We start from the raw sequence: 13,123 nt of genomic DNA, 5'->3' as shown, positions 1-13,123 counted from the left end.
TGTTCTGCCGTTAAAACTTAGTGTTTGGTGTGCCTTCTCAACAACAGTATACAAGCGGTAGTTCCAAATGAATTTTTCGTAATTGTAATTCCAAGGTATTTAGTCGAATTGACAGCCTTTAAATTTTTATGATTTATTGTGTAATCGAAATGCAACTGAACTCTTTTTGTACTCATGTGTCTGACGTCACACTGTTCCTTATTGAGAAAATTGCCACTATTCGCACCATTAATGTCTAAGTCGTTTTGCAACTGGTTTAGATCTTCTGATGACGTTACTAGACGGTAAATGACAGCGTCATCTGCAAACAATCTGAGAGGGCTGCTTAGGTTATATCTTAAACCGTTTATGTTTATTAGGTACAGCAGAGGGACTATAACACTTCCTTGGGGAACACCAGCCATCACCTTTGTTTTACTCTATGATTTACTGTGTATTGTGACCTTTCTGAGAGGAAATCCCGGATCTAGTCACACAACTCAAGGCATACAATTTGATTAGAAGTCTTTTGTGAGGAGCGGTATCAAAACACTTCTGGAAGTCTAGAAACAGAGAATCAATTCGAGATTCCCTCTTGATAGCATTCATTACTTTGTGAGAATAAAGAGATAGCTGAGTTTCACAAAAACAATATTTTCTAAATCTGTGCTGACTATGACAATATACTGTTACCTTCGAGGTGATTCATAATGTTCGAATACAGTATATGTTCCAAAATTCTATTACAAATCGACGTTAGTGATAGGGATCTGTAATTCTGCGTATTATTCCTGTTTCGTTTCTTGAGTCTTGGTGGAACCTGTGCAACTTTTCACTCTTTGGTACGAATCTTTCTTCAAGCGAGCGGACATACATGATTGCTGTGTATGGGGTTATTGTATAAACGTGATTCAAGCTTCTTCACTAAGTTGCTCATGTTGGCAGTTGTTCTCGATCGAATTTTGGAATATCTACTTCGTCTCCTTTGGTGAAGGTATTTCGGAAAACTGTGTTTAATAACTCCGCTTTAGTGGCGCTGTCATTGGTTATATTGCCATTGGAATTGCGCAGTGAAGGTACTGACTGCGTCTTGTAGGTAGTGTACTTTACATACTACAAGAATATCTTTGGAATTTCTGTCAGATTTCGAGACAGAGTTTCGTTGTGGAAGTTATTAAAAGCATCTCGCACTGGGGCCCATGCTAAGTTTCGAGCTTCAGTAAAACATCGTCGATATTGGAGACTGTGTTCCTTCACATTTGGCGTGATTCTTTTGGTGCTTCTGCAACAGTGTTCCGACCTATGTTGTGTAACATGGGGTATCAGCGCCATCTTTTATTACTCTGTTTGGTGTAAATCTCTCAATTGCCTCAGATACTGTTTCTCTGAATTCGAGCCACAAAACGAATTTTCCAAGAGTGTGCTCGAGAGTCCTTTTTACCTTTACGTGTTATAATTTTGAGGTGCTGCAAGAAATCGAAGATGTACTTCCGTTTCTCAAACGACCAATGCAGAAGCAGGATAGCGCTCCGCCATGGGCCGTATGTGGGACGTGTTACATAAGACCCGCGAGCAAACGAGATTATCTGGCTGCCCAGGTGACGGCACTGCAGCAAGAAATTACTTCCTTCTTGTCTTCCGGATTACTATGTGCCCTCTTAAGCCTTGCATCTGCATCATGAGAAAAAACTGGACGTTCACAAATTTAGATTCTTGCTCTTCTCTATTTGTTGCTTCTCCATCAACCTGAGACAAGAAAGCATTGACCATGTTCTTCAAATGGAAGGCTAGTTATCCTGTTTTGTATGACAGCCAATGAACTAAATTTAGATGAATATGTGTAGGCGAGTCAACATTCTCGAGGATAACTATCGTAAATGTCGAGACAGCTCCGCGACAGGATTCTAATCTTAGACACCAACTGCACTGTCAATTTATCTCCGGGTTATTAGATATTTGAATCGTAGTTCAGATATGGGTTGCATTATCCTCCTTTGAAAAAGAAGGAAATAATAGGTTAAACGTTCAGAACATAAATATCTGAACCTGAAACAGACGGGTAGATTCGAACTTGTGGGAAAAATTGTATTTAAAAAAATATTTTTTTTAGTTCTATGTACAGAGCGATTACTTTGAACGCAAAGGCTCTGCTCCATTTTTATCGGTTTTCGTTAGATGCGTTGAACACTGTGATAAAGTGGTTAAGCGTCGTGATAAAGCGTGTGTCTAATTATGGACAATTATAAGTATGAAACAAAGAAATGGAAACGACGAAATTCGGTCCTGGCACATAGCCCACCACTCTAGAATAGAACGAAGGGGCTAATTGAGCATAACGTTACAATAAAGTCGTATGCCCTCACATCATAATACGTCATGGATAGATGTGAAATCTAGCCCACGATATTGACAAACAGTCTGGTAATCTGAAATTTTACACCAACTTTTCTCCTTCGAGTGACGAAAAAGTCTCTAACCACCATAATTAGACGTTAAATTTTTTTAAAAAAATAATACACTATCTTAAAATTTGACAACTAGTTTCTGTTTTTCATACAACCAACTTCAGTTCAGTCATGGTAAAGCACTATGTCAACGCGTAGAATACAGATGAACCGCGACATCTGTATAACTTGCTATATGCTCATACAAAACTTGCTATATGCTCATACAAGAGACAACTTTGATAAAATGCAGGCTATACAAATAAGATAAAAAGTCTGATCGTAAACTATGCTTAATAAAATAGCAGTCAAGAATAAAATATTTAGACTTCATCGTTACAAAAGTCAACTTATGAAAACCGATCAAATTACATGTAGGTATCCTATGCTGGTCAAACTTGACGCTTTAGGATCAGCCTTTTATCGTGTTTGTATAGCCAGCATTTATCAAAGTTGCCTCTTGTATCAACTTGTACCAAGCTACACAAATGTTACAGTGCATCTTTATTCCATATGCTGACTCACTACTTTACCGTGAATGATCTGAATGATCTTAAGATGGTTGTATAAAAACCTGAAACTATTATATATATTATTTGAGATCTAGACTATTATAAAAAAGATGTACAAGTTTTAAAGATATTTTTAAACCATCTACAAGATAGTTTTTGTCCACTCTTGACGACATCAGGTATTACTAATAACTCGAATTGGCCACCTCTGGGTCACGCATCACAGCTGTAGAGTGCATTAGTGAGCTGGGATGTGGGTATGGTATTACAGTGGTCAGCGTAAAATTATTTCACGCTGCAAAATCCTCATAATGCCAAGCAGATAAAATTCTAACTGCCAGCTTCATTAAAGACAATCCTTAAGTAAATCGTCGTGGCATGGACTTAACAAGTCGTTGGAAGTCCGCTGGAGAAATGCTGAGCCATGATGCCTTTATAGCCGTCCATAATTGCGCACGTGTTGCCGTTGCATGATTTTGTGCACGAACTGATCTCTCAATTTTACCCCATAAATGTTCGATAGCATTCGTGTCGGGCGATCTGGGCGGCTAAATCATTTGCTCGAATTGTCTAGAATGTTATTCAAACCAGTCGCAAACAAATGTGGCCCGGTGACATGACGACTGTCATACATAAAAATTCGGTTCTAGGCGTTACAGTCTGCAACCGCGCGACCGCTAAGGTCGCAGGTTCGAATCCTGCCTCGGGCATGGATGTGTGTGATGTCCTTAGGTTAGTTAGGTTTAAGTAGTTCTAAGTTCTAGGGGACTGTTGACCTCAGATGTTAAGTCCCATATTGCTCAGAGCCATTTGAACCATCTGAACATAAAAATTCCACGAATGATTGCATATTGTCTCCAAGAAGCCGAACATAACCATTTCCAGTCAATTATCGGTTCAATTGGACCGGGGGACGCAGTCCGTTCCACGTAAGCACAGCCCACACCATTATGGAGCCACCACCAGCTTGCCCAGTGCTTTGTTGACAACTTAGATCCATACGATATTTCAGTGCTTGTGTTATTCTGATTACGATACAAAGTTCCGTTGGACATGCATGCATGTTCAAAGGAATAGGCACTGCGCCGACTTCTGCCGTTACAACACACATCAAATGAATTCGCAATTGCGAATAGTGGCTACCATCAGCTGTAGAATGGAATGACAATCAAAATTTGTGCCGGACCGGGACTCGAATCCGTATTTCCCGCTTGTCATGAGTGGTCACATTACCATTTGGCTATCCATGCACGTCTCACGACCAGACCCAAATTTCCATATGTCGTCAACAATGAGTCTACGATCTGAACTGCCATTATGTATATTCCCGTGAAGGTTAGACGTTATACTGGATAGTCGCTTGCCGGTGTTGGCAGATAAATAAGATATTGCAGTTCCTGTGTTGTTCTGATTACGATGCAATGTTTCTTTGGACATGCATACCCTTCGTAGGGTCTGCTCCAAACTCGAACCCTGCCATCAGCTCTTACCAACTGCAATCAGGACTTATCTGATCAGACCACGGTTTTCCAGTTGTCTAGGGTACAACCTATAAAGTCACGAGTCCAAGAGAGGCGCTGCAAGCGTTCTCGTGCTGTTAGCAAAGGCACTCGCGACGGTCGTCTGCTGCCATAGCCCATTAACAGCAAATTTCGCCACACTGTCCTAACGAATACGTTCGCCGTACGTCCCACATTGATTTCAGTGTCTTTTCTCGCAGTTTTGCAACTCTGTTAGCACTGACAACGCAAACATCACTGATCTAGGTTGTTAAGTGAAGGCTCTCGGTCACTGCGTTGTCCGTGGTGAGAGGTAATGCCTGAAATTGTGTATTCTCGGCACACTCTTAACACTGTGGACCTAGGAAATTGAATTCTTTAGCGATTTCCGAATTGTAATGCCCTATGCGCCTAGCTCCAACTAACATTCCGCGTTCAAAGTCTGTTAACTCCCGTCGTGTGGCCATAATCATGTCGGAAACCTTTTCATATGAATCACCTGAGCACAGGTCCGCCCCTGGCAGCTGAGTGGTCAGCGCGACGGAATGTCATACCTAACGGCTCGGGTTCGATTCCCAGCTTGGTGCCGGCCGGTGTGGCCGTGCGGTTCTAGGCGCTTCAGTCCGTTCGGGGATATTTAATCGCTAGTAAGAATCATCCTGTATATTTAGTACCGTCGCAAATGGTTCAAATGGCTCTGAGCACTATGGGACTTAACATCTGAGGTCATCAGTCCCCTAGAACTTAGAACTACTTAAACCTAACCAACCTAAGGACATCACACACATCCATGCACGAGGCAGGATTCGAACCTGCGACCATAGGAATCGCGCGGTTCCGGACAGAAGCGCCTAGAACCGCTCGACCACGGCGGCCGGCGATTCCCGGCTTGGTCGGAGATTTTATCCGCTTAGGGATTGGGTGCTGTGTTGTCCTTATCATCATCATTTCATCCACATCGATACGCAAGTAGCCGAAGTGGCGTCAACTCCAAAGACTTGCACCAGGCGAACGGTCTACCCGACGGGAGGCCGTAGCTACACGGCATTTCCATCTACCTGAGTACAAATCACAACTCCGGCAATGCTCTGCCCTTTTACACCTTGTATACGCGATACTTCTGCCATCTGTGTATCTGCATATCTCTGTCCCATGACTTTTGTCACCCCAGTGTATTTCAAAACTCTCTTCAGATTCTGAGTGCACTGGATGGACACTGGGTCCACATTCGCGATGGCGGTAGTTCTGATCCAAGTTCAGCCATCCAGATTTAGGTTTTCCGTATTTTGCCTACTTCACTTAAGGCAAATGGCGGGATGGTTTCTGTGAATTGGATACGGTCCCTTAATTCTCCGCCGGCCCGTGTGGCAGAGCGGTTCTAGGCGCTACAGTCTGGAACCGCGCGACCACTATGGTCGCAGCTTTGAATCCTGCCTCGGGCACGGATGTGTGTGATGTCCTTAGGTTAGTTAGGTTTAAGTAGTTCTAAGTTCTAGGAGACTGATGATCTGAGAAGTTAAGTCCCATAGTGCTCAGAGCCATTTGAAACTTAATTCTCCACTCTCTCCCTCACCCCCAGAGTTTGTATCCGTCACTAATGACTTCGTCATTGACTGAACTTTTAACTCTAAATCTGCCCTCTTGCCTTCTCTTCAGTTAAAATGACGTCTGTAAGGCAACCAGTCTGTAACTAAAGCCATCTCTTGTTACTACATTAGGACTGGAAAGAAAAATTTTGGATTCTTCCTACCTTATAAATTCCACTGTGTTGAAACTATGGACGCTCTGAATTCAGTTCAAACGAGATCTTGGCAAGGGTCTATTCGGTAACATTTCAGAAGTGATTCCCACCCAACTTTGGTTGTACCAGTTTGACATAATAAGCTCAAACAATGCGCACAGTGGTACGCTTATAAACCTAAGACACCACCAAATTAGATATCCATTTTGTAAATAAAACGCCTATTCATTTCTGTACTAGGAATAATTATTTGATTATAGGTGTAAGCACCTACATATACACTCCTGGAAATTGAAATAAGAACACCGTGAATTCATTGTCCCAGGAAGGGGAAACTTTATTGACACATTCCTGGGGTCAGATACATCACATGATCACACTGACAGAACCACAGGCACATAGACACAGGCAACAGAGCATGCACAATGTCGGCACTAGTACAGTGTATATCCACGTTTCGCAGCAATGCAGGCTGCTATTCTCCATGGAGACGATCGTAGAGATGCTGGATGTAGTCCTGTGGAACGGCTTGCCATGCCATTTCCACCTGGCGCCTCAGTTGGACCAGCGTTCGTGCTGGACGTGCAGACCGCGTGAGACGACGCTTCATCCAGTCCCAAACATGCTCAATGGGGGACAGATCCGGAGATCTTGCTGGCCAGGGTAGTTGACTTACACCTTCTAGAGCACGTTGGGTGGCACGGGATACATGCGGACGTGCATTGTCCTGTTGGAACAGCAAGTTCCCTTGCCGGTCTAGGAATGGTAGAACGATGGGTTCGATGACGGTTTGGATGTACCGTGCACTATTCAGTGTCCCCTCGACGATCACCAGTGGTGTACAGCCAGTGTAGGAGATCGCTCCCCACACCATGATGCCGGGTGTTGGCTCTGTGTGCCTCAGTCGTATGCAGTCCTGACTGTGGCGCTCACCTGCCCGGCGCCAAACACGCATACGACCATCATTGGCACCAAGGCAGAAGCGACTCTCATCGCTGAAGACGACACGTCTCCATTCGTCCCTCCATTCACGCCTGTCGCGACACCACTGGAGGCGAGCTGCACGATGTTGGGGCGTGAGCGGAAGACGGCCTAACGGTGTGCGGGACCGTAGCCCAGCTTCATGGAGACGGTTGCGAATGGTCCTCGCCGATACCCCAGCAGCAACAGTGTCCCTAATTTGCTGGGAAGTGGCGGTGCGGTCCCCTACGGCACTGCATAGGATCCTACAGTCTTGGCGTGCATCCGTGCGTCGCTGCGGTCCGGTCCCAGGTCGACGGGCACGTGCACCTTCCGCCGACCACTGGCGACAACATCGATGTACTGTGGAGACCTCACGCCCCACGTGTTGAGCAATTCGGCGGTACGTCCACCCGGCCTCCCGCATGCCCACTATACGCCCTCGCTCAAAGTCCGTCAACTGCACATACGGTTCACGTCCACGCTGTCGCGGCAAGCTACCAGTGTTAAAGACTGCGATGGAGCTCCGTATGCCACGGCAAACTGGCTGACACTGACGGCGGCGGCTCACAAATGCTGCGCAGCTAGCGCCATTCGACGGCCAACACCGCGGTTCCTGGTGTGTCCGCTGTGCCGTGCGTGTGATCATTGCTTGTACAGCCCTCTCGCAGTGTCCGGAGCAAGTATGGTGGGTCTGACACTCCGGTGTCAATGTGTTCTTTTTTCCATTTCCAGGAGTGTATTTTACAGGTATGTGTATTACATCTTTTCTCTGTTGGAACAAAATAATTTTTTTAGTTTTGCGGAGAAACCGAGATTATACTTCAATTCTTCATCTATTAATGCTTTTACCTTCCATTCGTGGATTTGTTCCTTAGTAATATTGTTGTAACGAACGTTTATTTTAAGTGTTTCAACATGTCTGTATTGCTTAAGAGATTTTCCCCACTATAATATACAGAATCTTTGTTAAAGAAAGCATATTTCTGTAAAAAGTCAACCACGCCATAACGTTTGCTCTGATTTACAGGTGGTTCTATCGACTTCGACGACCTGATGTGGGAGAAATCTTACAACGCGACTTTCGCTTACGCGAGAAGCAAGCTTGCCAATATCCTGTTCACCAAAGAGTTGGGTAAACGACTTGAAGGTTGGTAGAATGCCAAGAATGGGAGCTCAGCACACAAAACACACACTGCTCTGTAGGTTTAGCAAAGAACGTTCCACAAACTTTTTTGTGTTTTACCTGTGATCCGAGCGTTATCGTAATGTATTGTTGTGCAGACGCAAGAAATATTTAGTTTTTAAATCCACCGTTTTCTATTCTCTCTCTTGATTCACTAACGCAATTTTAACTGCTTTGTCTTCCTCTATTTCTACCACTTTTGGTATAATTTCCTCCATCTGCGAAATGTAATTCCCTTTGCTTGTTCACGGTACACCTCCTCTTTCGCCTGATTTACATATATTCCCTATTTTATTGTAATTCCGTAAGTTCCTCGAAACGTGAGCTTCCATTGCTTTAAATGATATACAACACCTTGCACTGCGGCACGCACCTAATTTGCGCGTCATTAAGTTTCATTGGCAGTTTTTGCTGTCGTTTAGATGTTGCTTTTGCGCAGTTGTGCCAGTTTCATTTACTGTAATGACACAAAGTGTAGTATGTTCCAGGCCATATAATTAACTTAGATAGTGATGTTTAATACTGAACGCGAAATCAAAAGCCCCAAGGTGCTTACATAGCAACTAACTTTACCGCAGTCCCCCTAGTTTGTTACGTGTTTTCTGACCCAGTTGCTGCGGGCTGATTTCCCTTTTATGTTAGCGCTCGTTAACACGTTTTATTCATACACATCAGTAGACTCCTACGGTTCAAGGTCATACAGCCGAGAAACGTCGCTGCAGAAACTCCAGAGGCATGCAGGTTCTAGTTTAACTGCAGTATTTGCACACTTACAACTACGCAGAAATCGATTTTCAACTGGGTAAAACTTCCTTAACCACAAACGTGTACAATATCCTGCCAGTTTCAATTCCAATAAGTTTCCAACACCAAAATAATGTGAATGACGAACATCACACAGTGTGTCTGCAAAGATTCAACGAAATAAAACGCATCGTCAACAGAAGGAGCACAGTTTCAGATTAGGGAAAAATAGGACAGGAGATCAGCTGTGTTCTTTTTCTAAGTTATTTAGGGAAACTACCGACCATCTATAATTGGATCGCTGAACAGTAATTTAAACCGTCCTTATTCTGAATGCGAGTTCATGTATTACCATTCTGCCATTTCGCTCAGTTTCTAATGCAATATTGTGGCTACTGCCTATGAAAAAGGAGTGAACTTTTTACGGGAGTAAAAACATTTCAGTTTCGGCAAAACTTAAATCTCTATTTAAAGACGTAGGTTTTAACTCCACTGTTTCGGATCCAAGAATCCAATGAATTACAGTAAAACTTCGTTTATACGTTTTTCAACGGACTGCAGAAAAAAAGTATAAGTGTGAAAAACGTATATATGAAATATAGCACCATACTATCAAATTAATTGGTAAACGCAAATAAAAAATCCAGTAAATCAAAAATTACATTCTACAAAATGTTATATAGGCTTACTAGGTACCATACTTAACAAAGATATAACGAAAAATGTAAACCTATACACCAAAGAAAACGTCATTTCGTAAAAAAGTCCGTAATTTTTACTTGTTTTTTCCTTGACGCGGCAATAGCGTACATTGTACCCTCAAAACAGGATAACTCTGTCAGTATTTCGTCAGAAACATCGCGGCGCGTCACAAATTGTTTAATTATTTCTAACGTATTTACTGCATCGTTAAACGTCACGGATCCTCAAATGGTGCCTTCTCTTCAAGTCGATTCCATTCTTCATCGTTAGATGAAGTAACGTTAGTATGATCATTTCCGCCATGATCATGGATTTAATTTCCAAATCCGGCTTTTCGAAAAAAGTTCTGAATGGTATCGTCTGAAACTCTGTGCCATGAAGCTGCAAGTGGTGCACTGCCTATCAGAAGAAACAAATTCATTAATAGTTTCTCGAAGTGTTCTTTGGCTCCGGTAACATAACATGAAATAAATGGCAAGTAAAAATCTTACCTGTAAAATGTTTATTTTCATTTCTTCCTTTTTTTTCGATGTTTACCTGATGGCATTCCGCACGATCATTTTGCGATAATGCAACTTGAAATTAAGTATTACTCCAAGGTCAAGTGGCTGGAGTTTACTCGTTCAATTCACCGGAAAGAATTCCACGGTCACATATCTCAAATAGGAAGTAAGGGGAAGATGTGCTGCACACCTGTCTACGAGCAATAAAATCTTCCGGCCTGCAATACCCATTTTCGCATCGACACTTCGAAGCCAGCTTTCGAAAACTTTTGTCATAATCCACGATTTCTTGTTACTAGTGTATTTTGTGGGAAACGTGATAATGTTCTTAAAACAACGGGGCTTGGCAAATTTACCGATCGTAAGCGGGGGGAGCTTCTCACTCGCATCACATAACAGCACTGTTAGACGTTGTTTTCCTCCGTGGCAGTTCTCGGCTTTGAATGCCATTGTGCGGTCAGGCATTACATTGCAAAACAAGCCCGTCTCATCCGCACTGAAAATATTTTTAGGAGCATATTGGGATGTCAGTTCTTTCAAACGGGTTTCCTTCCAATCTCGCACTGTCTCAGGTTCGACACTTTTGCTTTCGCCACATACATTCTGACAGCTGATGCCATGTCTTACCTTAAATTTGTGCAGGCAACCTGATGAAGCACTGAAATTTTCCACATCGAGTCGAATTGCAAATTCATTGCTTTTTCACAAAGCATTGGGCTGCTAATAGGAATGCCTTCTGCTCTATGTTGTCTGAACCACTGCAACAATCTTCCGCGTCTTCATATTTCCCGCCCTGAATGCGTGTCCGCTTACTAGCAGAAATACCGAACACACAAGCACTATCTTCAATTTTCTTTGCCTTTGCCACTATAAAATTTAAAATAGATGCAGAAATTCCTATTTCCTTGGCAATATCCACTCGCTTTTGATTACTGTTTTCCTTCACGACTCTCAAAATTCGTAGCTTTCCAGCGATAGTACTGCTTTTCGTCTTTCTTCCACTCATGTTACCTGTTGTCAAAATAATTAGAAATACAGTAATACGGTACTATAGCCTATACAGTATGAGGTGTGATGAGTTTCGGGATTCCCGAGTGACATGCAACAATTTTTGTCCAGTTGTGCCCTAGTTCGGCAGAAGCCGTGTAATTTTGGGAAAACAAATGAGTGCTACGCCTACTACCAACCTTCCCTATGGCTATCACCAGTTCCGTAATAGTACTTTCCAATACTTTCCAATACTGTACAGTCTCTGTATAACATCTGGTTTTTGTGACGACTCTATTATTGTAGTTTATACTGTTGTTGCGTATCTGTCAATGGACAAAACAATCTCAAGTCTGACACATTAAAAATTAAGTGTTAGTTGGATTCGGATGCTCGCAAAAAAGTGATTTTCTAGTTGGCAACCGCGGTGCCGTGTTAATAGATGCAGCTTAGGCCGGTATTATACTATCAATTATTCTTTGACAATGATCTTTGACGTGGCACAAAAAATGTTCAAATATGTATGAAATCTTATGGGACTTAACTGCTAAGGTCATCAGTCCCTAAGCTTACACTACTTAACCTAAATTATCCTAAGGACAAATACACACACCCATGCCCGAGGGAGGACTCGAACCTCCGCCGACACCAGCCGCACAGTCCATGACCGCAGCGCCTTAGACCGCTCGGATAGACGTGGCACAAAAGGGGGCATTACACTGTCATCAAATATTTCGTCAAAGTTCCTTCATAACGGCCGACGACGATTTAATAGTGCTCTCTGCAGTTCAATTTCACTTACGGTATCGGGGGTGTAGTGTGCTGATGTTGGCAACACCATCTTCATATAATGCAAATGTTTTGTTATGAAATGTTCATTTTGAGTATAAATAATTTACTTAGCGGACAAGGGTACATACAAGAATCTGCCAACCATAGAGCAACAACAGATTTAATTACTTACTTCTTGGTGAAATGAATTCCCAGCAATTAATGGTTGTTGACATCAACACACTACGCCACCCATGCCGTAAGTAAAATTATACCTGGTCTGCAGTTGCGTGCACTCCAGTTGCATTTGCAAGAGAAGCACAAGAAAAGGAAACATACTTGGGTGAAGCCGTGGATTTCACGGCGAGATGCGAAAGATATACAACAAAATTTGCTACGGGAGCTGCAGGTCGAGGACGTAAAGTCGCATGAAAATCCCTTTGGGAAAGAACGAGAGTATATTTCAGTATGTGCTCAAGAAAGTGGCTCCTCATATTATGAAGCTGAACACTCTCCTCCGAAACGCTACATCCGCAAAAGACAGACTTACCGTAATATTGCGATTTCTAGCACCTCTACCGGCCATTGTGACCGAGCGGTTCTAGGACTTTCAGTCCGGAACCGCGCTGCTGCTGCGGTCGCAGGTTGGAATCCTACCTCGGGCATGGATGTGTGTGATGTCCTTAGGATAGTTAGGTTTACGTAGTTCTAAGTCTAGGGGACTGATGACCTCAGATGTTAAGTCCCATAGTGCTTAGAGCCATTTGAACCATCTGAACCATCTAGCTACTCTAGTTTACAGTACCGGTATAGTGCTCTAATGCTGCAGTGCACATTGACGAAAATAATACCAGGAACGTTTGAAACTATTTATTACGCAGTGAAGGAGGAATATGTGAAGGCAAATAAATTTAATACGTACTGCAGTCATGAAAAATTTTTACTTTCACAGAAGTTGTAGATTTTCTCCTTTATATTCTCAGAGGTGTATCCTGGCCGTATTTCAGGGCTAATAGCATCCACATTTTTTTTATATCTCCCACTTTTTATTCTGTTTTTGTATTCGGGATGTCGTAAGCTACACAGTGCTTCATC

The 13,123-nt window shown here is 42.9% G+C and overlaps 1 protein-coding gene across 2 annotated transcripts in view; it reads left to right on the top strand.

Moving 5' to 3' along the window:
- The window catches only part of LOC126183338 (retinol dehydrogenase 13-like), a 164,155-nt gene that overhangs the window by 110,888 nt on the left and 40,144 nt on the right, over positions 1-13,123 (top strand). For both annotated transcript variants that reach the window (XM_049925204.1, XM_049925203.1), the window contains exon 5: positions 8,166-8,285. In XM_049925204.1, coding sequence (XP_049781161.1) covers positions 8,166-8,285 — 120 coding nt within the window. The remainder of the gene's footprint in view (positions 1-8,165; positions 8,286-13,123) is intronic.

Source organism: Schistocerca cancellata, chromosome 4 (genome assembly GCF_023864275.1).
Source record: "Schistocerca cancellata isolate TAMUIC-IGC-003103 chromosome 4, iqSchCanc2.1, whole genome shotgun sequence".
NCBI lineage: Eukaryota > Metazoa > Arthropoda > Insecta > Orthoptera > Acrididae > Schistocerca > Schistocerca cancellata.
The sequence above is the reverse complement of the archived record's forward strand: the minus strand, read 5'-3'. Positions and strand labels throughout refer to the sequence as shown.